A 23651-nucleotide genomic window follows, 5' to 3' on the forward strand; every position below is an offset into this window, starting at 1 on the left:
GGAAGCCCATTGCTGCCACCTGAGACAAAAATGAATGCGGTATGTCATAGTAAGAGAGACGCAAAGTTCTGATTTTGAGTTTGAAAGCTCACAGTTATAGGGTTGTATTTCAGAGTTATGATTTCAAAAGTAAGAACTGGTGTTTTGAGTCTCACCATTAGGACTTTCAAAACATAACTTTGATTATGTTGTTGTGAATCTTCTGTTTCTAGGAAAAAAATAACTTTAGATCTCATATTTATGACCTGTAAACATAAAGTCTGAATTTTTAGAAGAATAAGGTTTTAAAACTCCAAAAATAATTATGACTTTGTATTTCATATGTGTCTTAATAATGACGCTTGTAAAATAGTCTTTAAAAATTCTAATTCATGTGATAACGTCAAAAGGACAAGTTTGACACTCTTAATTTGGACAAAATGATGAACTTGAAAGTTATAATTGTGACAATTTTTTGTACCTCATATTAAATTTTTAAAACTCATATGACTTCGAAATGAAGGTTTTTGCATTTGAAAGTCTTATATATTATATATGTGATTATTGTAGTTTTATCTCTTTATTTCTGTCTGTGTGTTTTCAAATAACCAACCTTATGCTATGCATAAATATTCAAAGCACTCATGAATTACACCAGCACCAAGCTATTTTACGCTTTTGAGTGCTTTTACAATTTCCTTCTGGATTTCTCCAGTTCTGGTACAAAACCAAGTCAAAAGCTCCTTTCTGGTTAATCAGTAGCAATATATAAGGCCTCTGTTCGTACACTTTAAATAAACAGCAACGTAACAAATTTCTTATCAGTGCAAACACACACGTTTTGATAAGGATCTTGAAGTATGGGTCACTCTACGCTTCACTTGGGGCAAAACAAAAACAGATGCAGGTGGAGCAACATGAAGAACAAATGCGTCATAACCTGCACCATGCCCAAGAGTACTAAAAGCTTACATGGATCAGAGCCTAAATTAGAGTAATAAATGATGTACATTTAACTCTGTGTTTGCCATGTGATTGCTGCGACTCGGTGGATTTCTGTAGGTTGGGATTTGCTGCCATCTTGTGGTGTTTCTTATAAATATCCATCCATCCATCCATCCATCTTCTTCCGCTTATCCGAGGTCGGGTCGCGGGGGTAGCAGCTTCAGAAGGGAGGCCCAGACTTCCCTCTCCCCAGCCACTTCTTCCAGCTCCTCCGGGGGAATCCCGAGGCGTTCCCAGGCCAGCCGAGAGACATAGTCCCTCCAGCGTGTCCTGGGTCTTCCCCGGGGCCTCCTCCCGGTGGGACGTGCCCGGAACACCTCACCAGGGAGGCGTCCAGGAGGCATCCTGACCAGATGCCCAAGCCACCTCAACTGGCTCCTCTCGATGTGAAGGAGCAGCGGCTCTACTCTGAGTCCCTCCCGGATGACTGAGCTTCTCACCCTATCTCTAAGTTAGAGCTGCTCCTCTAGTGGCTGATTGCACTATGGGTGTTTCCTCCTTTGTGATGGTTTAGCAGGCTCATAGCACACTGCCCATCAAGTTGATCAAAATAAATGCATCAAAAGAAACTATAATGTACTACTGAAATATTTATCTGCTTATTTATTTATTGCTATTTTTTTGCAAAAATAAATAAATAAATAAATAAATAGAGGTAATAATTGGAGGTTCTTTGTCCTCGAGAGTTCAAACAGTTTCTTAAATGACTCTAACTGGATTATCTTGGATATTCGTCAAGGTTTAGAAAAGGAGGAAAGGTGAGCGCACACGATCAAATTAGTGAATAAATATTTATAAGATACTTAATTGATCTTGTTCACGAATGGGGGAAGAAGGGAGCGGGAGATCGACAGGCGGATTGGCGCAGCGTCTGCTGTCAAGCGGGCGCTGTACCGGTCCGTCGTGGTGAAGAGAGAGCTGAGCCAAAAAGCGAAGCTCTCGATTTACCGGTCGATCTACGTTCCCACCCTCATCTATGGTCATGAGCTTTGGGTCATGACCGAAAGAGCGAGATCGCGGATACAAGCGGCCGAAATGGGTTTTCTCCGTAGGGTGGCTGGGCTCTCCCTTACAGGAGGACATGAGGGCAATCGGGGCTGTAGCTGGGAGAAGGGAGTGTGGCACAATGCAATTCAAGCAGCTAAACGAGCATTACAGGTCCACAGTGAAGTCAGCTTAAAAACTGATGTTTCCTCTCAATATTTTCAAAATAAAAGCCAACGGGATGCAAAACTCTTAGAACTTTTGAGGGTTGTGGAAATTGCAGATTGTGGAGTATAGCTCTGGACAGCTAACTCTAGTTGCATTTGATGTTGCAATCCAAATTCACCTCCACATTATGTTGCTGTTGTCAGTTAACTTAACTTCTCAGTGAATGCTTAAGATATACACATGCGCAATATGTGTGCACAAATACTAATCCTTTTTATACAGCTACTAAAAGACTTGACGCGTTAAACCAAGGAAGCATTCTTCACTCAGTGTTTCCTCTCATTATAAGCTGAATCAAAGATTTGGTGGAGTTATAGTTCCTCCTGCACTATTATACTGATTTGCTTTTCGGTCTGAAACTTTGATGGATAACGCAAAAGCAACACAAAAACTAGGAGAAAATAAGGAGGGAAATAACATATGTTATCTTAATAAGCATAAAGGTAACAAATATCCTAATCACATTGTTCAGACTAAAATGGAAGGAAATTAACAAATGCATCTGAAAATAAAGAAAAAATATATTTATTTACAAGATCTTTGTATATCTCTCATTATTTTTACCTTTTACATACGCAATTTTTTTCTTTGATTCTATTTAAAACATGCAGATTTGTTTTCCTGTTAAGTCACTGGGCTATTTTTGTCATTTAATTTTTTTAATTTTTTTACCTACATAGACTACTGTTGTGTGTTTCATTTGGAATCAACAGTTTTTCACTCGTTATTTTTATATAATTAATATTTTTATACAGCTTTTTGGATATTTGCCTAATACCGAAATGGCAAACTTTAAGCGATACAAAGACAAACTCACAATTATTTATTTATTTATTTATTTATTTATTTATGTTAACTTACTGTTTTCTCTATGTCCTCCATACCATAGTGCCTAAATTAAGGTTGTGAATGTGGGATAATACTAATAAGGGGCTGCGGGGGAAAAAAATAATAATCACAAAATATCTTCTTTTATTTTGAAGTATTTAATCAAGACTTCCGGTGTTGTCCTGGCTATTTGTCGCTGCCTTTCCTGCAGCTCCGCACAGACCACCAGGCGCACCGGCAGCCCCCGTCTCTCTCTGCTGACTCAGTGCCTTAACAGCAGTCCCTTCACCCGGTGATACACCATCCAGACACCGACGCACATTTCTCCGGCCAACTCACCCCATCGACACACTTCAGACATGGCTAAGACCGCAATCGGTGAGTTCTTATTTTTCTCACAGATATTTTCCCTGACATCAAAGAACGAGGCAGGTTTCAGGGTGATGATGATGATGATGATGGTGGTGATGATGGTGATGATGGTGAGAGGCAGTGGCGACACCCATGGCACAAAAGGATGCTGAGGGCTGACAGGAGGGAGCGGCCAAACTCACTCTGCAACTCACTTCTTTATGTTGAAGTTAGGAAATTGTGGCATCTTTATGTATTGATTAAATTGCAGCTGTTATAATTCAATTTTTGTTTATTTTGTTCAATTTAAAATTTCACACAGATCAATATGGGTCGGATTGAAATTCAGTCAGTGACGCATATTCTTATTCAGCCTGCATTCTGATTAATGTATGTAACTAAATAAAAAACATATTTTTTTGTTTTTGTTATTCCTTTATGGAAGCATGGTTGTATCGCTGCAGCACCTGCCCCCTTCACTGCCTGACTCAGAGCCGTGCAGCATAATGCAGCTCCAGCGACCCCACCCAACATCCCCGCTCCGTTAAAAAGCCGCTCCCCGGGGTGTGAAACGTCTCACCGTCACAAATCTCCCGTTTTATTAAAGAAAAACTGGGTCATCCTCACTGTCTGTGTCTGCTTAACCCATTTTCTACGTGACCGCTGTATATACAGACATGTAGGAAAGAGGGGGAGGGAAAAAGGAGCACCCTTATCAAGAATTACTCTGCTGTCGAGGGAAGAATTTACGACTGCCGCTGAAAAAGGAATATTAGACTCCTAATCCTGTTAGGAAGATTATTGGATGAATTTGCTCTATAGCTGTATGCTCTGGGAAAAAAAAAGATGGCAGTGTTTGTTAGAAATAGGAATAAATAAAATGAGATGGCTGGCGGAAGGCAGGCCTTCTGTGACATTTATTGTACTTTATTTTGATACTATTAAGCAACAGCTTGAAAAACAGAATCTTAGCTGCTACGAGTGAAAGAAAGCTTTAACGTTTGCGCTCAAGTGCATGAATGTTTGCTTTCTGGTTGGCAGAGCAGGTAATGGAGGGGCGTGCATGGGGGGCAGTGGTGAGGGTCCGGGATGTCTGAGCTCTGGGACACTTAAGCACCGGTCTCTCCTCCTCATTTTTCCTCCTCCTCCCTGCTTTTTTCTTCCTCCTGCATGATCTTGAATTGAACTGCAGACAGGCAGAATGGGATGGGCACGGAAAGCAGCCATGATGCCAGTCACCGCTCTGTGGGTCACTGAGTTCGTTTAGACCAATTTCTTTTTCGCAGTGAAGCAGAAAGAAACAAAGAAACTAAGTAAGCATTTATTTTCTAACAGCAGCAGATCTTCATTCTGCATGAAGATTAATTCTATTATTACTATGACCATTCATTTTATTATTATGATATCTAAGGACTTAAGTTGATGATAAATAAATACTTGTCACTTCCAATTAAGGGTGATCATTTATCTCTAGGTTGAGGCTACAGAAATCAATCCCTTTGTTTCTGGCAATGGAAATTATCCAATAATATCCACCCTAAAATCAATAGATAAGGGTTTTTTAAGTGGAGTTCTATTAAAAGGTCATGTTCTCTGCATCTTAATTCAGTATTAACTCAGATTAGTTCCTAACCGATATGTGTATGCAGGGAACCACATGGATTTTGCTCAGACACTAAATGTGAATGGCCTCGAATTCATTTTTTAAAATCTGTGTTAATAAATGTTGTAGTAACTCAAACTAAGTTTCTTCATACTCAATATAACTGGTTAAAGCTGTGGAAAAGACAGCTCTCCTGTAGTGGTCTGTATTACATCAGATCTGAAGGAGCCTCTGACTGAAGACAATCTGTTGTTGAATCTCTGCTCAATAAACTCTAAGTCACAAAGCAGTCCCCCAAAAAGTGATACTTTTACTTCCTACACTGCTATTGAAATGTGTTATAAGATTTCTAAGATCAGCATCCTAGATTCACTTATCATATAAACAGCAGCTTTAATGTAAATAACTGCACAATCCCAACATAGCAATGGTTAAAAAGGAATATTGCTGGCAAAAAAAGGCTGTTTCAATGTGGTAAAAGTCACACTTTGTCCTGAGTTGCCACTGGGAAAACCTAATCTGAATGTAAACTAAATGAAGACACCAGGAGTGTTACTACTGCAGCTAACTTCACTTTTTAACAGAATCTCACAACCAGAAGCCAGAATGACCCCTTTAATAGAAAAGTCTTCTCCATTGTTCATCCCATTGGTATTTATGACCATTGTTGTTAAGGGCATATCTGCATGATCTGCCCCTGGTTCGTAACTCATCCTGATTTATCACCGGTTGGGTCCATCGATCTGTGCGGCACACTCCCATTGCTGGTCTTAGATGACTGTTGCTCCTAATGACAGGCTGAGAGGAGGAGGAGGTGACATCCATCCTGCTGGCGACGTTTTGCTGAATGTTTATCACATCTAAATATTCAGATCAGAGACCGTACAGGCAAATCAACAGCATTAATATATGGTTATTGTGCTCTCAGCTAATTTTATTTTAATAACCTTTTATCAAGATAAATATCATGGAACAGGGGATTCAAGACAGATTATAAATAGGCAATATTCAATACAATGCATAGAAATGCATTGATGCTTTGTCTATTGACTTAAAATGTGTTTTAATCTCTTCAGTTTAATAGCTTCAGGTCCTGTTTAAGTCATTCCAGGTGGAAAGGGGAATATAAATTCAGTTTGTAATGAAGGAGCAGTGTATAGATTCTCCTTTTTGTGTAACAGAGAGGCAGAAGGTTCTTATAATTGAATGTTGACATAGACGTTGACTTGGTCTATCAGAATCCTATCTAGATGTAGAGAAGGCTATCTCTATGCAGTTTGATGTACTTCAAGACCACAATGCTGTGAAAGCTACATCACCAAATGTAGAGCCTTGGAGAACACCTTTTCTCATTATTTCATTCAAATAACAGTAAAGAAAGACCATTGAATAGAAAACATGGTTTACAACAAGAAATATATTTTAGAAAACATCTAATTGCTTGGTGTGGTAGAATGTTGTCTTAAGGTACTATGTGCAGTGTGGTGTGTTACCTCATATTGCATGCCATGCTATCACTGGAAACTATCAGGACACTGTCCACAAACTGACTATTTCACTGAAATATCAGTAGATGTATGAGTCTTTAGAGATATATGTACTCCAACTGGAAGTCTCAATTACTGGAATCTCATCACCAGCTCTCCACTCACTGTCCTTGATTGTCTGGGTCCCACAACGATCCATTTAACGATCCAGTTTGCTCTTGCGATAGCTTCATAATTTTATGTTTATATTGTTGCTGTAAAGTCGCGGAACGGGCGTCCTCAAACCCACAGTGCTGTGAAAGCTACAGCACCCAGGGGGGCCTAAGGACCTAATGAACAATGCTGCATGTTTGTTGTATGCCTTTTATGGTTAGATTACTCAAAGTGACTGTAAAAATCCCTTTAGTAATGGTGGGTTCTGCAAGATTAGATGGAGGCAGAAGTAGAGGGGAAAGAAAGATGGGAAAACAGCCAATGCAGGTGTGGCGGTTTGTGCTGACAAAGGGAAACGCGTAAAAGAGGGGGGTTGAGGGTGACAAATATTAAAAATGATGAAAAAAAAGTGAGAAAACATCAGCAACAGATGAGATGGAGGACAGGAGCTGCAGAAAGTGCCAAAGCGAGAGCGGTGCACTCTGAGGATATTGATGATCCGGGCTTTTTGGTTGATGGATTGGAAGCGGAAGTGCTCTTTGATGGGTGCATCAGTGGTCAAGATGGGAAGTGAGGCGCAGACATGCTGACCTGGCTGGTTGGAACTGCCTGTGGGAAGCAGAGAGAATCATTAAAAATGTCATCATCCCTGTCTGACAGCACTTCATCCCATCTCAGCCGGGAACAGGAATGTGACCATGTGCATGTGTTCAAACACTTTCTGTGTTGCTCTGTCACTGCGGGTCATTTGTCATTTTTATGTGTCTGATCTAAGGAGGATGCGTTATAATACACTGCTTATTAAGAGACATGCAGTGGCACTTTAATAGATTTTGTTCCATGGGGAACTTCATATATTTTGGATTATGGATACATTAAAAAAAAATGAGAGCTAGGGAGACATTTCAGCTCATTTTAAGTATCTATTGTGTAAAATGTTCGGAAATTAAATTTGCTTTGACAGGGTAATACTAAAACCTCACCTCAGAGGCTACAAATGAAATGAAATAAGATTGCAGCTCAAGTAATTTTTGAGTTTACGTGCTGGAGGAACTGAACTTTATATCATTGTAGTTTTCTCTGCATAATATTTTTCTCTTACTGAGGTTATTTCAACAGTTTGAAGGTTTTATGGAGCCTTAAGTAGAATTATGATTTGGGGTCCAACTTCTGGCTAACCCAATCACTTTTTTTTTTTTACAGATTAACCAGTTTGTCATGATTCATAGACACAGCTACGATACAAGAGTATTAGAAGAGCAGCCGCAATTAGATGGATTGTTTGCAAATGTTTATATCAGTAAAATGATCTGGAATGAGAAATTCATGTCACAAATCAGTCAAAAGTCTGTGAATATTTAGGTAAGATTCTTCTGTTCTCATTCCTGCAGTGTAGGAGTATTATTTCATCAGTGGCGACTCCTAGTGTTTGGGAAGAGAAAGGCACACTGATCAATTAATATTCATGAACATTCAAATTCAAACTTATCACAATTGTTATTACAGACTAACGATTAAACTACCAAATATTTTCCCTCAAACTGGATTGATGCACTTGCAAAGAACTCTAGTTTACATTTCATGTGACCCTAGAAATGAAAAATGCAGCAGAAATTATTGAATAATCATTAAAGTATAATAAATACTTTAATGATTATTTAGTATTTGGGTTGGGTTAGGCAAAAAAAATCAACAACCTTAATACTAAATAATATTTGAAAAATAACTTTCAAATGATTAATTTTACTTAGTTTCACGTAGCTGCTACATTTCTAAACATGTCCTAAGCATGTCCTAAACGTGAATTATAGAGGGAGAGCAGGTGGAAATTCCCAGTTAAAATCTCGTTCCTTCCTGGGAATAGTACGGGAGGAGCGTCAGGACATGTACCAAATCTGAGTGCACGCAGCTTTGGAGCTGCTGTGGGGTGTTAAATCCGTGCAGGGAGGTGCATAAGAACAACAGCAAAGGGTCAAAAGAGAGCCTTAATCTGGACCAAAGATGTACTGGTTTAAGGACATTTGCTTAAATCTGAAGCTAAATGTTTATTGAAATAATCAGCAGATTAATTGATAGTGGAAAAAAAATATTAGTTATATTCAAATGTTTTAAAAGCCCCATAAATGATCAAAAATAATTAACTGAATTGTTAACGGTTTCAGATGTCAACAGGGTGTTAGAAAATGGCTGCTGGAGTCTTGACAGAAACACAGCTTCTAAACGAGCCGCTGACGGCCCTTCAAATGTCCCCCGTTGATTACAGGGCAATCCGCTAATTACAGACAGAAGTGTTTTCCACCTGAGGTGGCTGCTTCCATTAGGCTGTCTTGGGGGCAGCCAACTATGGCAGATATTCCTCAGGGGTTGTCACTCCTGGCTGAGTCTGTTTGTGATTCCTCTTCAAATCAAACAAGTGTCAGTGTCAGGGTAAAGACCATCAGCAGCTGTTTCCTCATTTCAATCTTGAGAGACTCAGATGGAGAAAGACAGCGATTAAAAAGGTTTATTGACAAGCATGAATTAAAGTTCTTTGGCGCTCGGGCCCCGGCTGAGGACATCGAGCTGTGAATTGCAGTAAGCTCGGATGAGCATTCCCGATGTAGGTCAGAAATGTCATCCTCTGGGGCCCCGAGACTGGTGGTGGAGGTCGGTGGATGATGTGTGCGTGGAGAGCCGGGAGAGTGGAGGTGGAGAAGGGGTGGAGGAGGATTGAGAGCAGCTGGAAAGCAGAAGATGCCATGGATGGAGGTTCTTATCATCTAGGGCTTGGTTGGTGATTGGCCGTGACGTGGCTTGGTCCAGCGTTGATAGATCGACAGCGATGAGCGAGACTCGCCGATTGGATGATGCTGGTGGGGCTAGAGAGTCTTCCAGTTTTGAATTTGCGCCTAAGCTTAATTTCCATAACCTCAATAAAAGGAAACTCTGTTTCTTTTCCGTTTTAACCCCAGTCTGTGTTCCTCTTTGTTCCTTTCTTCTCCAAAGTTTTAATTTCCCCTTTCTGTGCTCACTCTCTCCCACGTATTCCTCAGGGAAGGGGTTAACAAGACCATCAGAGAGTAGTGAGAGCTATATGTGAGAGTTCATCACATTACTGGGGCGTCTGCCTGTCTGCAGGGTAGAAAGTGAGACACAGAGAGCTGCAAATAAGCACATAAGAAGGAGATTTCCGATTAATAACCCACTAACCGTATTGCTTCTTCACTGTAAATCTAACTTCTGTCCTTGCTACTGTATCCTGCTGCAAATCATGAATCAAAAGTGCCATATTTCAGCCCTGCAGGCCTTGTGCTCTGATGATGGATGATGCTGTTCTGTGACAGCTGGCATGCAGATCTTGCAGTATGGTGCAGGGTGCCTTGAGAGAGCGGAAATGTTTAATAACCTGCAGTGTGTTGCAGATATTGTTCCACCTTTTCCCTGCAGAGACTGCTGATAAATCCACACAGCAAAGTATTTTAGATGCCAAAAAAAAAAAACAAGGTTAGAAAAGGTTGGTTGTTCCCTGTATTTGTTTTCTCTGTCTGCTCTCTGAAGCACATCTTTCCTCGCCACTAAACAGGCCGCATGTTGCCAAATCCACTCAGTTGTGACCCCATTTGGCTGCAAAATGTTGTTCTTTTATATTAAAGGAAAAACACAATTTATATCTTTAAAAGAGTTATGAAACACTTTTTCATTTGAATATTCTCAACGATGTGCAACGATGCACGTTCAAGAAAGTTTTAGATCGATAAAATATTTTAGAAATATATTTAGTTGATACCAGGAAGAATTGGTTGGAGTTTCTTTCTGTTTGAAAATAGCAAACTTTTATATTAGCATCTTTCATGCAGAACAGATGTGACTGAATATTATGTAATGCAACCTGCAGATGATCAAATACCAGGGCCAGTGTGTTTACATGGCAATAAACAAATGTATCATCAAGGATACATTAATAACATTCTGGCACATTTATTAATGTAAAAAGTGAACAAAAAAAAATCATTGTACATATGCAAGGCCTTGATGGATACCTTTTGTGACATTCGGATAACAGAAAGGAAGGCCGCTGAGTTGAGAAGACAACTTACAATAAAAGAGAAAGCTTAAAAAAGCTTTGGGTATTTTATGCCCTTCATTTAAATACATTGATTGATGTATTTCTCATACTTTGTATCATTCTGCATATTTAGAGCACAGATTTTAAGGAAATTGTAATCGATGGAAACAGAATGTTTAACAAGAATAGATCTGTTTAACAAGCAGATCTATTCTACTCTTTCCCTGCTGCTGCTGATTCTACGTTAACAAGTAAAACAGATGCCAAAAAGACAATAATATATAAAACAAGGTTAGACAAGGTTGGTTATTGGGGTTCTTCTCTTTTTTTTTGTCTGTGTTCCCTTTTAATCACTTCATTCCTCTCCACTAAGCTGTCTGCATGTTGCCAAATCCAGCCAGTTAGAATTGCTGCCAGCTTTATTAACTTTTATGACAAAGAAACGGCCTCGACATGAAGAGCTAGGCTGCTGCCTAGCGCGGATAAGCAAACCTCAAAACAGATCATCGAAACTAAATTGGGAATATACATAAAATACTGTCTTTTTTTGTTGTTTTTAAGTGACTTATCTCTGATCTTTGGTTGCATTAACAAGAGAATTTGCCAGGATTTAAAGGGGCGATGGCACTGGCAGCATCAATAAATAATACGTCAAAATAAAATGCATAGTCAATGATGTGTTGCGAATCCTGTGGGGACGGGAACATCGAAGCTGTACAGGGAAATTAGGCCAAGTGAGGAGGCATCCATCACACTTTCTTTGCAAGGAAGACAAAGGGAGATGAAAGCAACTCAGCTGCATCAGACATGCTTTGATGAGGAGGTTTTTCTTTCTCTGAATAGAAAAAGTCTTCGTATTTACATCAAAGGTGTTTTGGCATGAAAGTAGGTTAATAATGTTTCATCTTTTTCTGTGTTACTGGGTTAATATCGCCTCCTTGTTCATACGTGAGGAGCACAGCTGGATCTGCACACGATAAGAAAGCAATCATTCCTCCATTTCTCTCCACAGCTTACAAAGAGAAGATGAAGGAGATTTCTGTCCTCTCTCTCATATGCTCCTGTCTGTACCCCGAGAGCCGCAAAAACATTTTGGGGGACTTTGAAGGTAGGAGGGAATCCTCACTGGAAACATTTTTATCTTTAGTGAATGGGCATGGGCTGGCAAGAAATTCGCATGGTATATTTACCACGGTTTTCATGGTATTACACAAAAATATAAAACAAAACAATGTGGCAGAATTGAATAGCTTTCTTAAAAAAATGGAAGTGGAGACATTATTCCTACTGCAAGGAAGATATTTTATTTACAGTTAAAATACTGTGAGTAATTACAGTTTTGTCAGGAAAACCAGTCTTTGATCAAACTTGAAATGGAAGAGCAGAATCTGGCTGGGAGAGGGGCAGCACTGCATGAAAGACGATGCACTCTGGAAGCACTGCAGTGCTATGAGAAGCTACGAGAATCATTTGGCAAATTAAACACATGTTGGACATGATTAATGGAAAATAACAGGAGGATTTTGTGTCCCTCCTGTTCCTTCAAATAGTAGGGTCATTATGATAGAAAATATTAGCTGTTTTGAATCTGAAACTTTCAGTGGCCTTGCTATACCTTGCTACCAGCCCATTCCTATAAGCAAACAGATTTGAGTTAAAATTCATAAGGCAGCAGGTGACAGTCTTTCCGTTTAATGAATGCTCCTGCAGACATGGACATCAAGCCAATCAACAAGCGTGCATCAGGTCAAGCCTTTGAGGTCATCCTAAAGCCGCCGTCTCCTACATCTGATGCGGCTCACTGCATCACCAGCCCCCCAAAGAGGGACATTTCCCTGGAGGACATCCAGAAGAAACTGGAGGCGGCCGAGGACAGGAGGAGAGTAAGGAGACTTCCTGTCGTTATGGCTGCAGCCAGATGCCAAATATCACTTTGCTTGATACTGGACATTTAGCTAAATCTACTTCAAATCTCATAAAAATTCGCTGAATGTCAAACAACAGCTCTGGATGAATTAAAAACATCCCATCTATTGTGAGCTAATTCCTGCATCTCATTGATTCAAACATCAATACAATGAGCACCTAGTACCTGGGGCAATCCATCAACAGATCAATTATATAATCATCCTCCAGTCAATACGACTGCTTGATTGATTTTTTTGTTGCTAGATTGTCACTAGAATACTTAGAAATCACAGTAGATACTCTAGATCGCATTTCGAGAAAGAAAGGAAGGCATACAAAGTGAAATCTGTAGTTTTACTCATTTATTCCGACCTTGTTAGTCACTGATTCATGTTCGTCTTCTGAGATCTGTGAGTGGTTTTCAGCAAGGTCCTGTTATGGTATTGATCTGAATCCTCCCGTTCTCATCGCTCTCTTCTTCTTTCAGTCCCAGGAGGCGCAGATCCTCCGGATCCTTGCCGAGAAACGCGAGCATGAGCGCGAAGTGCTGCTGAAGGCCATGGAGGAGAACAGCAACTTCAGCCGCATGGCTGAGGAGAAGCTGCAGGTGAAGATGGAGCAGATCGAGGAGAACCGGCAGGCCTACCTGGCGGCCATAATGGAGCGCCTGCAGGAGAGGGTGAGGAGAAGGGAGTCAAAAGAAGAATGTGGGATGGAAAACTAGGGAGGATTCACGCAGGAAGACAGGAAAATTATTTTCAGGGTGGTAGGATGTTGCAGCAGTAAGGCGAGGTAAACCCTGGAAAAGTGGCACACAGATAGAAGATCATGGTCATCTGTTTTTTTTTTCTTGTCTGTTGTCGACTTTCCTCCTCCAATATTGTTTGAGGTAAAAGAACTACACAAGAAAAATATAAGGAAAAGCAACCAAAAGTCCAAAGAAACCGGGAAGTCCTTCAGAAAGCCTGAATAACTATTGATCCAGATCATTTCAGAAGATTACAAGAAGGTGTTGCTGTCAAAAATAAATGTATATCATACAACTAGAACATTTATTTTCAATTGCTTGTAAATAAAAGTATGCTAACTATTCTTACTAGAAGTTTGTTAGTGTGACTATTAGTTATTTAAACGGTCTGTTAATTGGCTTTTCAGATAAGAAAGAGAACTGAGTGGAGGCCACCAGCAGAGGGCGCTCTTTCTAAAGAAGTTCAAGGAAGAACTCAATAAGTGAAAAGTCAATTTCATTTGGATGGCTTACATGAAAATTCCCAACCATGCTGAATCATACTTTAAAATGGATTTTAAAAAATGTTTAAAATTAGAGCAATTGCAAAATATAAGATATGTAAATAAAAATAAAACAAAAAGAAAATCACAGTAAGTTTTAGTATAAAACTTTATTTACTTCTAGTAATTCAGATGAGTCTTAAAGAAAAAATTAAAAGTTTATGAAGAGGAATTTATTTCTCAGACTTAGGTCTGCTGCTGAAAAATCCAGATCAACATGAGTTAATTTCTTCTGCTGCACAGCTTTTCATTGTGTGGTTGTTGATGAGATTAGTTTTGGTTGGTGGCTTGTAATGGTTTGTATTGAGTGGGATGTTTGATGTGAGTTTTCTGTTTATTGTTGTACTGTCATTGTTTTAAACTGAGTTTCTCACTTGGGAGATTCTTGAGATGATGGTAATTATGATTGTTTCAGTGTTGTGGGGTAATTAATTTAAATCCTTAAAATGAACCAACAAAACTGTAAAATTCATCCCGAGTTGGACGGGAGGCTAGTGAACAGATAATAAGACTGGAGTGATGTGTCTTGCAAAAGTATTCATACCACTTCAGTGAGTCTTATTGGGATATTAGTACTAGCACAGTAGAAGGAAAATCATACATGTTTTCATATTTTTACTGATGAAAATAAAAACACAGCGAACCAACAATAGACTTCAGTCTGAACACACTATCGCCACTGTAAAGCATGATCGTGGCAGCATGAGGATGTGGAGATGTTTTTTGTTTTTTTTACTAAACCAGAGAAACTGGTCAGAGTTAATGGGAATGAATAGAGCTAAATAGAGATCAATTCCTGGAGGAAACAACCTGAAAGTTGGCCTAGATCCAAGCACATTCATGTTTCAGAATGGCCCAGTCAAAGTCCAGACCTATATCCAATTGAAAATCTATAGAAATACTCTTTGGGGGGTGTGCCATGGTGGCATAGGGGTTAGCGCGACCCATATTTGGAGGCCTTCAGTCGTCGACGCGGCCGTCGCGGGTTCGACTCCCGGACCCGACGACATTTGCCGCATGTCTTCCCCCCTCTCCTTCCCTGTTTCCTGTTAGCCCACTGTCATATAAGGGACACTAGAGCCCACAAAAGAGCCCCTGGAGGGGTAAAAAAAAAAAGAAATACTCTTTGGATGTCATGATCTCCATTCAAATTTTATTAAAATTGAACTATCTTGGAAAGAAAAGGGTCATGCTGAGTAAAAATCACACAATATTGTGATTTTCCCGAGTAGCAAAATGCATTACTGCCCTTCCATTCTATATTTATGTGCTTAATTGTGCAGGTCCACCTGATAAAATCCCGATAAAACTCTGACATTTGTAATTGCTACAACCAAATGTCAAAATGTGTTCCACCTTTTGTAGCTTTTGCACCACAAAAGCTACAAAAAACCCACTAAAATCTTTTTTTTTTTGCTGTTTTTTTAATTTCCCCAGGAGAGGCATGCTCAGGAGGTGCGCAGGAACAAGGAGCTGAGAGAAGAGTTGATGCCGTGAGAGGCCCCGACAGCCTCTATACACCCCCACCTTCAGTCACCACCTCCCGTCCGAGGAACACCTCCCTCCCCACCTCGTCCTACATGTCCACACCTCTCCACCCGTCTCCCTGACATACCCACCCACCTCTTGTATTGCTATGAAACTTTGAAGAAACGCCACCCTGAGATAGCGGGAGATTCAAATAGGGTTGGGGGTGGAAAGGATTGCAAAAATGTTTAAAAAAAAAAAAAGAAAGGAGGAAAACTATCATTTCCTATCCTTTAAAAATGAATGTTTTTGTTCAAACATGAAGAAAAAAAATCCAATTGACACCTGGCAGCGTTTTTTGTAAATACTTCTTTTTTGTTATATACAGTCCGATACAAGCAGCAAAAGTATTGATTGCAGTGTGCCATTTTTATATATAGGTTTCTTCTCCCTGCTTATATAAAATATATAAATGGATGTAATGATCTGTTCACTTTTTTCCCCCCTCTCATTTCAGCCTGAGAATGTTTGTTTTAGGTTTCTCTTGTGTGGTAACAAGCTTAGGTGTTTGTTGTGAGTTTGCCAGCTAGCTGATGTTTTGCTGTGAACAGGTTGCGCCTCCCCACCACAAAAGCCTGCATGCACGAGCGGGGTGCAGAGTCGGGGCCACATTCGCAGGAAGGTCGCCAAAAGGAACGGTGGTGTTGCTGGTTCTTGCAGGCTGGCTTTTTTGTGGGGGACTGCCAGCTGTTTCCGCACATCTGCTCCTGTGAAAATAGGTAGTGACTGTACTGCAGGAGAACACGATAGCATTTAATGAGCCCATCCTTCACTTCATTTCCATCTCTCTTTTTCACACACACACGTAGGCCGTGAAATCACTCACACGCTCTCCACACAGCACAGGAAAATACCTTTCATGCACCGTTAATCTCATAAAGCTTCCCTCAGAAATGGCGCCGTTACGTCCTCGGATGCCAGTGTTGCATACAGCACCTCTGTTAAAGTATGGGTCTGTCATTATAACGCTGGAGCTCAGCAATCTCCAGTTGTTCAATTTAATCATACTAGAAAAAAAAAAACATATCTCTGACTTCTCTCTCTTCATACCATCATTCAACTTTCCCCTGAAACACAGCAAATACTGGCACAATGAAGATATTTAAGCCATAAGAGGCATGAATGCATTAATGATCAATAGAAATAGTATTTCTAAGAGTAATCTTGAATGAGTTGCAACGACGGGTGCTTGGATGGTCACACACGCACACTTGGCCCGTAGATGTGTGTGAGTGGGTGTGTGAGTGAACTGCACAGAGACCAGGTAGTTAGTGTGTTGATATGTTTAGATATAAAAACCAACAACAATACAGCGTGTAACGATTGTCAGAAAGTTAGACACAGGCAGTTAGTTTCCTTCCTGACTCTCTTTCTCTCCTCCGTCCATTTGTGTGTTTCCTCCTCTTCCACGTATATCTTTGTGAGCAAGCAGTGGTTAATAAAGATTTGGGGTTCAGTGAATAAAACTGGCTTTGAGAGTGATTTCTTTAAAAAAAAATTAAATACACATTTCCAGTTGTGACTTTGCAGAATATTTATGTGCTTCTTCATTAACGGTTGTCTGACCACTGGCTCAGGAACAAATACCAAACCATCTATTTCTTCAGCAATCAGGGAAAATCATCTATCCATTTTTTAATGTTTGAGGCGGGGACTGGTGACTACAGATTATAAATCCATCACAAGGCAAACACAGAGACATATAGAACAAACAACCATGCACTCACTTGGAAATTTAGAGAGACCAATTATCCCAGCATGCATGTTTTTGGATTATGAGTAGAAGCTGAAGTTCCCAGAAAGAACCCAAGCATGCACAAGGAGAACATTCGAATTGCTATGCAAAAATAAAAAAAATTAAAAATTCATAACAGCCCCAGTTTACAAACATATCCAATTATACAAAAGTAATCCAGATTAATGTAGTTCAGTACATTTTAGTATTATAGATAAGAGTCAGATTCATCTATGGGTTCAGCAGAATTTTTGCAGCTCTTGTTATGTTACAACAAAACTGATTATATTTATGTTAAAATACTTAAAATGCAATTTTAGCAAGATTGATAAAAGCTTGAAAAAAAATCTATTGTTTCTCTAAAACTTACTGAGGGACACTTATTCAAACATTTTTGGGATAAATGTTCAATAAGTATCCAGATACTTATTGCCAAAATAATTTGCTGCACCTTTCCAAATTAGTTAAGTTGTCCCACTCTCTTCCATGTATTGCTTCTACAAACATTTTGGAAAATTGTTCATTCTCAAGCATGGCAGAAAACTCATGAAGAATTTGGACATGAAGAAGATGTAGCCTTACGCTTTTGTAGCCTGCTATATTTTTACTGCAGTACCAAGTCTTAACAGATGATGTCACTGCAGATCAAATCTGCGTTTATCTAAGAGTTGCCAGAAGAAGACATCATAGGCTACGTAGTGTAGGACAATACGTTACCTCCTAAGTTTGGCTTTAGTTAAGCCCTCTGTGTTTCTATTCAGTCATCGTTAGTCTTGTAAAAAATAAACATTTGAGTCGAGTCAGACCTTCAGGTTAAAGTTGATCTAACTGAGCTGAATGCATAGTTATATTACCAAATTATATATGAAGTATATATACTATTGAGTTTATATAGGTTATATTTAATATGGCCTTTTGTTAATACAGGAAAAACAAATTTAAAGAGACCACAAAACAATATTTATAGCAAAGCGAACAAAATCAACTGGTTGACCAAATGTAAATATGTACATTTGTGACCTTGAAGAAATAATAATCAACAATAAATTCCAACTTTTGTATCTAATTTGTGTTTTCTAAACTACTGAAGCTGTGTGTTGTTTTGCTGGTACTTTTGGCAAAGAATAGCATAAGTAACTCACAAAAGTCCCAAATTACAGACATTTATGTTGTATATCATCGTATGTAAACCTCTGACTTTAATTGTTTGTAATAATTGTCATAGCAACTATAGTGTACTTTGCTTATGGCCTCCATTAATTAATCAAAGTTATTCTGATTTCCGAGGAAGAAAGCTTTATGGCCAGTAGAGGGAGACAAAACACAAGTGTTCAACAACAAAAATCTGACTTATTAAATATGAATTTAAGTATAAAAACCCAAAGGGAAAAAGTTTGTATTTGAAAAAAAAAAAACAAACAAGGAACTGGTTGAATATTGGCAAGATCTTAATCCAGAAAAAGAAGGGATGGTGTGTCCGGGTTGAGAACAGAAGGAGCAGCTGGTCCAGCCTGAAATGATGGCAAAAAGACAAAACTCTTCGCTTTTGGACTTCCTTTCTCACAACCCCTCACTTCTGCTCCCACCTTTGATTTTTTTCTTTCTCCTCTTTCCTTCCCTCACCTACTCCTGCCATCCTCCTCTCTTTTTTTCTTTCCCTCCTCCAGTTCCCACGGAGCGCACGGGTCCGGCCGGGCCTGCTATTGTCCAGGATATCCCCGCCTTGTTAATGGTTTCCTGTGCACACACAGAGGGCCGCTGAGAGAAACAAGCAGCCGCATCTTATACCGGCCGTTGATACTGCACACACATGAAAACAAACACACACACACACACACACACACGTTCACAGTCATTGGGAAAAACAACAGCGAGCATCAACAAGCAAACACACACTCCATAATGTACACACACTTGGGCAAACAACAATAAATCAACAACATCTACCAGAATGAATGGTTTATTGCAGGGAACAAGTCATGAACAGCAGTAACAGAAATGGAAAACTGACAACTAATTTATTGGCGCTTGTTTGTGCTTTGTACAACCATAAAACATACAGGCTGAAAGTGAGGACACAAAAAAAAAATGTCTACAACACGAGCCGTTTCAACAATTATGCGATCCTGTTTCTTTGAAACTGATTTGACTTAAAGGGCTTCAGAATTATCATTGGCAACAATGTAACACTCAACAAATAAATGCACATAGATAATTGGAGACAAGGTGAAAAAAAACAAACAACTATAGTCTTAATTTACAAAATATCAATGCAAGATGATGCAGAAACATACCTAAATGCCATTCTGAACAATCATGTGGTCATTCTTCATTGAAACTCAGTTGAGTTTTTCTAATACATTTATTGTCGATGCTGTAATACTAAACAAAGTATGTAAATAACTTGGAGATATGGTGAACGAACCTAGCCTCGTTTACATCAGAGAAAGACGAATGTGAGAATTCACTATAGAACAGAAACATAAGTTAGGAAGACGGCTTGGGCAACAGTGCAGCGTATGATTAGTTGGAGCCAAGCTGGTATTCAAGCTTTAGTTCGGAGTATTTAGTCAGACACCTGGTTTCAGTTATTACGCCCCATAAATTGTCGTAAAAAGAGGGGTGAGGATGGGGTTATGTCATGTCCCTCCCCGCTGCAGCCAGGGCATCCAGTCATCTTCATGCAACTCAGGAAAACAACAAAGGGGGCAGATGGGGTTGTTTTCACCAAGGAACCTATTGAGCATCTGAAAAAGCCATTTCTGACTGGCTGACAACAAGAGGGTGAAGCTACTGAAGAGGGATCAATCAGCTCAATAAATCCCTCTTGTGGATGTTTACTTGTATTTTTATTCATTTATATATATATAAAAAAACAAAATGTATAAACCTTTTACTCTCCTCTGTGGGATATCATCAAAATAGAAAAGACATAACACTTTCTTAGCAGGGAACATAAAGTCTTGCCCTTGAGTCCGGCTCAGTTGGGAAGTGAAACGAGTCTGTGTAAGCAGGTCGTGCTATTTGAGTCAGAAAGCTCCTATCTCCATGCCCCAGGGTCTGTAGGGTTTGCCCACACTGGCGCTCTGAGCCGGGGGGCTGATGGCAGTGGTAGGGGAGATGATCGGGAAGGCGCTGAAGGCGAAGGGGAAAGCTGAAAGTGAGGAGAGAAGGGGAGGAGAGAGCTTGGATGCTGACGACGGAACCAGGGCCGGGTGCAGAACGGTGGTGGGAGCAGAAGAGGTGGACGGGATCCTGATTGGACCCTGATCCGAGAGCGGGGTGGCGCTGTCGCTGCGTCTGCCAGGCACATGAGTCTCTGCGACTAGCGAGGAGGATGTGGGCGAGGTGGAGGAGGAGGGAGAGGAAGAAGATGTGGATGACAGAGGATTATGAGGGCTGCTGGTGGTGCTGCGGGATAGAGGTGCCAAAGGAGCTCCCTGTTGGTGCTGGAGGAGGATGGGATGCGCAATGTGGGCAGGAGGGGAACCAAAAGCAGAACCCCAGGCCAGGTGACTCAGGCCGGTGTGAGCCTCTCTCTGACTGGCGTAGTTGTTCAGATGAGAGACAAGGCGGATTCGCAGAGGGTCTGTGCTGTCCAGGCCCTCAATGATGCTGAGATAGCGGGCGGTTTCAGCCAGGCACTCCCTGAAACCCAAACCACGGTAATCCATCGCCAGGGCATGGGCATCAAAGTAACCTGGGGGGATGAGGAAAGGAAACCACTTAAATTTTACACCACAAAACAAGTTTCCACATAACTAAAGAGAGGCTCTGTCACATGTAATCATGCCCTCGCCTTTAGGCAAACCAAGACTCCCATCCAAGAGGCAACTTGCGCAAAATTACAATACACGTACAAAAATACAAATGTATTTCAAATGTATTTTTGTATGAAGGAAACTATCATTGGCAATTTGATATGCACCGAAAAAAACTTTCTATGACTGGAAAGAGAAGCTTGATGACCAGTTGCTCTGAAATAGTAAAGATCAGACGTTTTTTTCAAGGAGTGGATGCACCAGGAGGTGTTGACAACAGCAATCGTACGGAAGTTGCTAATGAGCTAAGAACACAAAATCTTTTACAAGATGCCCACAAATATTGAGACGTGTCTCTGGTTCAGTCAGGCTAGAAGAGAGCAGGTAACAGGAAGGTTGAACATATTGCATCAAAGGTGCTCTGTTTCATTGTTTTGAACTTTCAACCTCTGTCAGTCATGGAACAGGCTGAATTTGGAAATGTCGGCAACTTTTTGGAAGTCTCAAAATTAAGGTAAAGGTATAAATTCATTAACTACAAGACTAGAAGATTACTGTCTGTGCTTCTAATGTGAATAATTAATATCTTCATACATGCTACTCTCAAAACCAGATGCCAGTCTCAAAGTCTTGTCAAATGTCTAGCTTGGTTTTACCAAAATTGGAGATCTGATCATTACATATGTTGTGGTAAACAGAACTTGTAACAGTTCTATTAAAACATAATAAATCAATATAAATAGTCTGAAAATATTTCTTGACATGAACATGAATATCACAAACTTTAAGAAGTTCATGTTTTTGAAAGCATTCTAACTGTTTTTACACTTCAACTTTCTTACTAAGTTGAATATGTTTTAACAAACTATTGAAAAGAATGTAAAATTGGAATAACTGGCTTTTCCTAAAACTGTTATACAGGATTAATTTGGTGAAAAACCAAGACAGCATTCAAGAAGCACTATTCTCTATTAAGTGCATAGCAACCTCTCTGCTCTGGAAACAACTGAATTTCATAAACCCTAAGAATATATATATATATGTGTATATTTAATGTCTCAAAATATGTATACCAGGTTTTATCTTTATGCCACATGTAAATTGATTTTATAACAACATTATTACACTTTGTTTATTAAGTGATGTCATAATTTCCCAGGTTGCTTCTGTCTAGTTTGTTTTATTCCTGACTGTCTTTGCATTCCTCTTTACTTGATCATTCTTGCACCCTGACCAGTTTGTTGCCTGAACCAGACAAGACCTGCCATATTCTTTTTTAAAGCGCTCCATGCAAAAGGGAAAATCACATTTTATCGCCCCTTTGTTCAGCAAATATTACACTGACACAGCAAGGCAACCAGACCCACCAGTGTATATTTTTATGTGGTATTCCAAACATTACCTCCATGTCTGTGGTTTTATGTATTTGCTTATTCTCTGCACTAATTAAAAAGAAAATAACCTTGACAGAGAAATCCTAGTCAATATAATAACTCAAATGGAAATAAACCCTGATTATTTTTCTGACTGGTACTATCTGCCTCGGCTGCCAGAACAGGACACAATTATATGGATTAAGTTATAATGCACAAAACATTTAAACACAGGTGACATGATGGGACCTGTTGATCAAGTTAAGGAAGGCATTGAAAATAAAATTCAGTTATTGGGGTCCCACACAGTCTTGGATTGGCTCTGCAACAGACCAATAAGTACAATCAGGTTATGCTTTTACCTTTGCCTCCAGCAGCATGAAGCATCTTGAGGTGATCAACAGTCATCTGCAAAATTTCTGCTTTTTCAAGCTTGGCTGAACCCTGGAGTATGGAAGGGGGCAATTTATATTATTTTTTATTTAAAAACAACCCACACACAGCATATCTGAAGCATTTTATAGTTGTCAAATGTCTAGTAAAGCATTGCTAGGGCACTCACCTGTTTCTCATAGGCGCTGGGAACCAACCTGCGGAGCTCGCTCAAGCTGTTGTTTATTCTGTCCCTGCGCCGCTTTTCTATGATCTGACAAATTAATAAGACTCTGTTAGGCATCAGTCTGCTGCCTAAAGCATCAATATATATATATATAAAACGATTTGATGAATTTCTCAAATCTGATTGACTTACTCCTCTGCGTCTTTTCCGCGCCTGCACCTGAGTTGATGTTGTCGGAGACATGGACCCGAGAGGAGAGCTTATGTTCCTAAAGTAGTAAAACAAACGGAATTTTAGGAAAACAAAAACAAAACTTTATTACCTAAAAAGCTGTCTGACCTGATTCGGGGATGAAAATCTTACCCATTCTCATCTGCGCTCTCTTTCTCCACTTCGATAGTTTCATCCAGTTCGCTGTCCGATGAGCTAAAATCGTGATTCCGTTTCATCTTTACGGCTTCAGAGTATTTCCCCTCGGTGCGTCGCTCGGGTCTGCCAGACGTGCGTATGCACAGGTTCGTCCGAAGCGCCTCTGTTTGAAGCGCTCGGCGTTCCCACGGTGTCATTTCAACTGTGTTGCCCGCCAGCGGGGGCGGGGCTTAGTGCTCGAAGAAGCCAATCGCAAAGCCGCCTGCACTTTGATTGGCAGGGCAGTTGTGGCCAAGCATACGCCAGCACACCAGTGCCTCTCGAAGAGACCTGAGAGGGGAATAAAAGTTCAGACGTCTCACTCGGGGAACTATTTTGATGGTCATGAGCGAAATAAAACTATGACCACATATTTGGACTTGCAAAAAAATCTCAATATGGAATACCCAAAATATATGACAACAAC

The 23651-nt window shown here is 40.0% G+C and overlaps 2 protein-coding genes across 2 annotated transcripts; one reads left to right on the top strand and one right to left on the bottom strand.

The window, feature by feature from the left end:
- Positions 1 to 3235: 3235 nt before the first annotated feature.
- Positions 3236 to 16854, top strand: stmn2b (stathmin 2b). Its single transcript, XM_028035815.1, has 5 exons — positions 3236 to 3402; positions 11676 to 11771; positions 12374 to 12546; positions 13059 to 13250; positions 15299 to 16854. Exons 1-5 carry the CDS (start codon positions 3384 to 3386, stop codon positions 15356 to 15358), a joined length of 540 nt encoding a protein of 179 aa, XP_027891616.1. The 5' UTR covers positions 3236 to 3383; the 3' UTR covers positions 15359 to 16854.
- Positions 16855 to 19067: 2213 nt separating this feature from the next.
- On the bottom strand, positions 19068 to 23439 carry hey1 (hes-related family bHLH transcription factor with YRPW motif 1). The gene is made up of 5 exons (XM_028037053.1): positions 23180 to 23439; positions 23009 to 23084; positions 22820 to 22903; positions 22620 to 22701; positions 19068 to 20823 (listed from the first exon to the last, which is right to left on the bottom strand). The coding sequence occupies exons 1-5, from the start codon at positions 23380 to 23382 to the stop codon at positions 20153 to 20155; spliced, it is 1116 nt and encodes a 371-aa protein (XP_027892854.1). The 5' UTR covers positions 23383 to 23439; the 3' UTR covers positions 19068 to 20152.
- Positions 23440 to 23651: the final 212 nt, after the last annotated feature.

This window comes from Xiphophorus couchianus, chromosome 13 (genome assembly GCF_001444195.1).
Source record: "Xiphophorus couchianus chromosome 13, X_couchianus-1.0, whole genome shotgun sequence".
Taxonomy (NCBI): domain Eukaryota; kingdom Metazoa; phylum Chordata; class Actinopteri; order Cyprinodontiformes; family Poeciliidae; genus Xiphophorus; species Xiphophorus couchianus.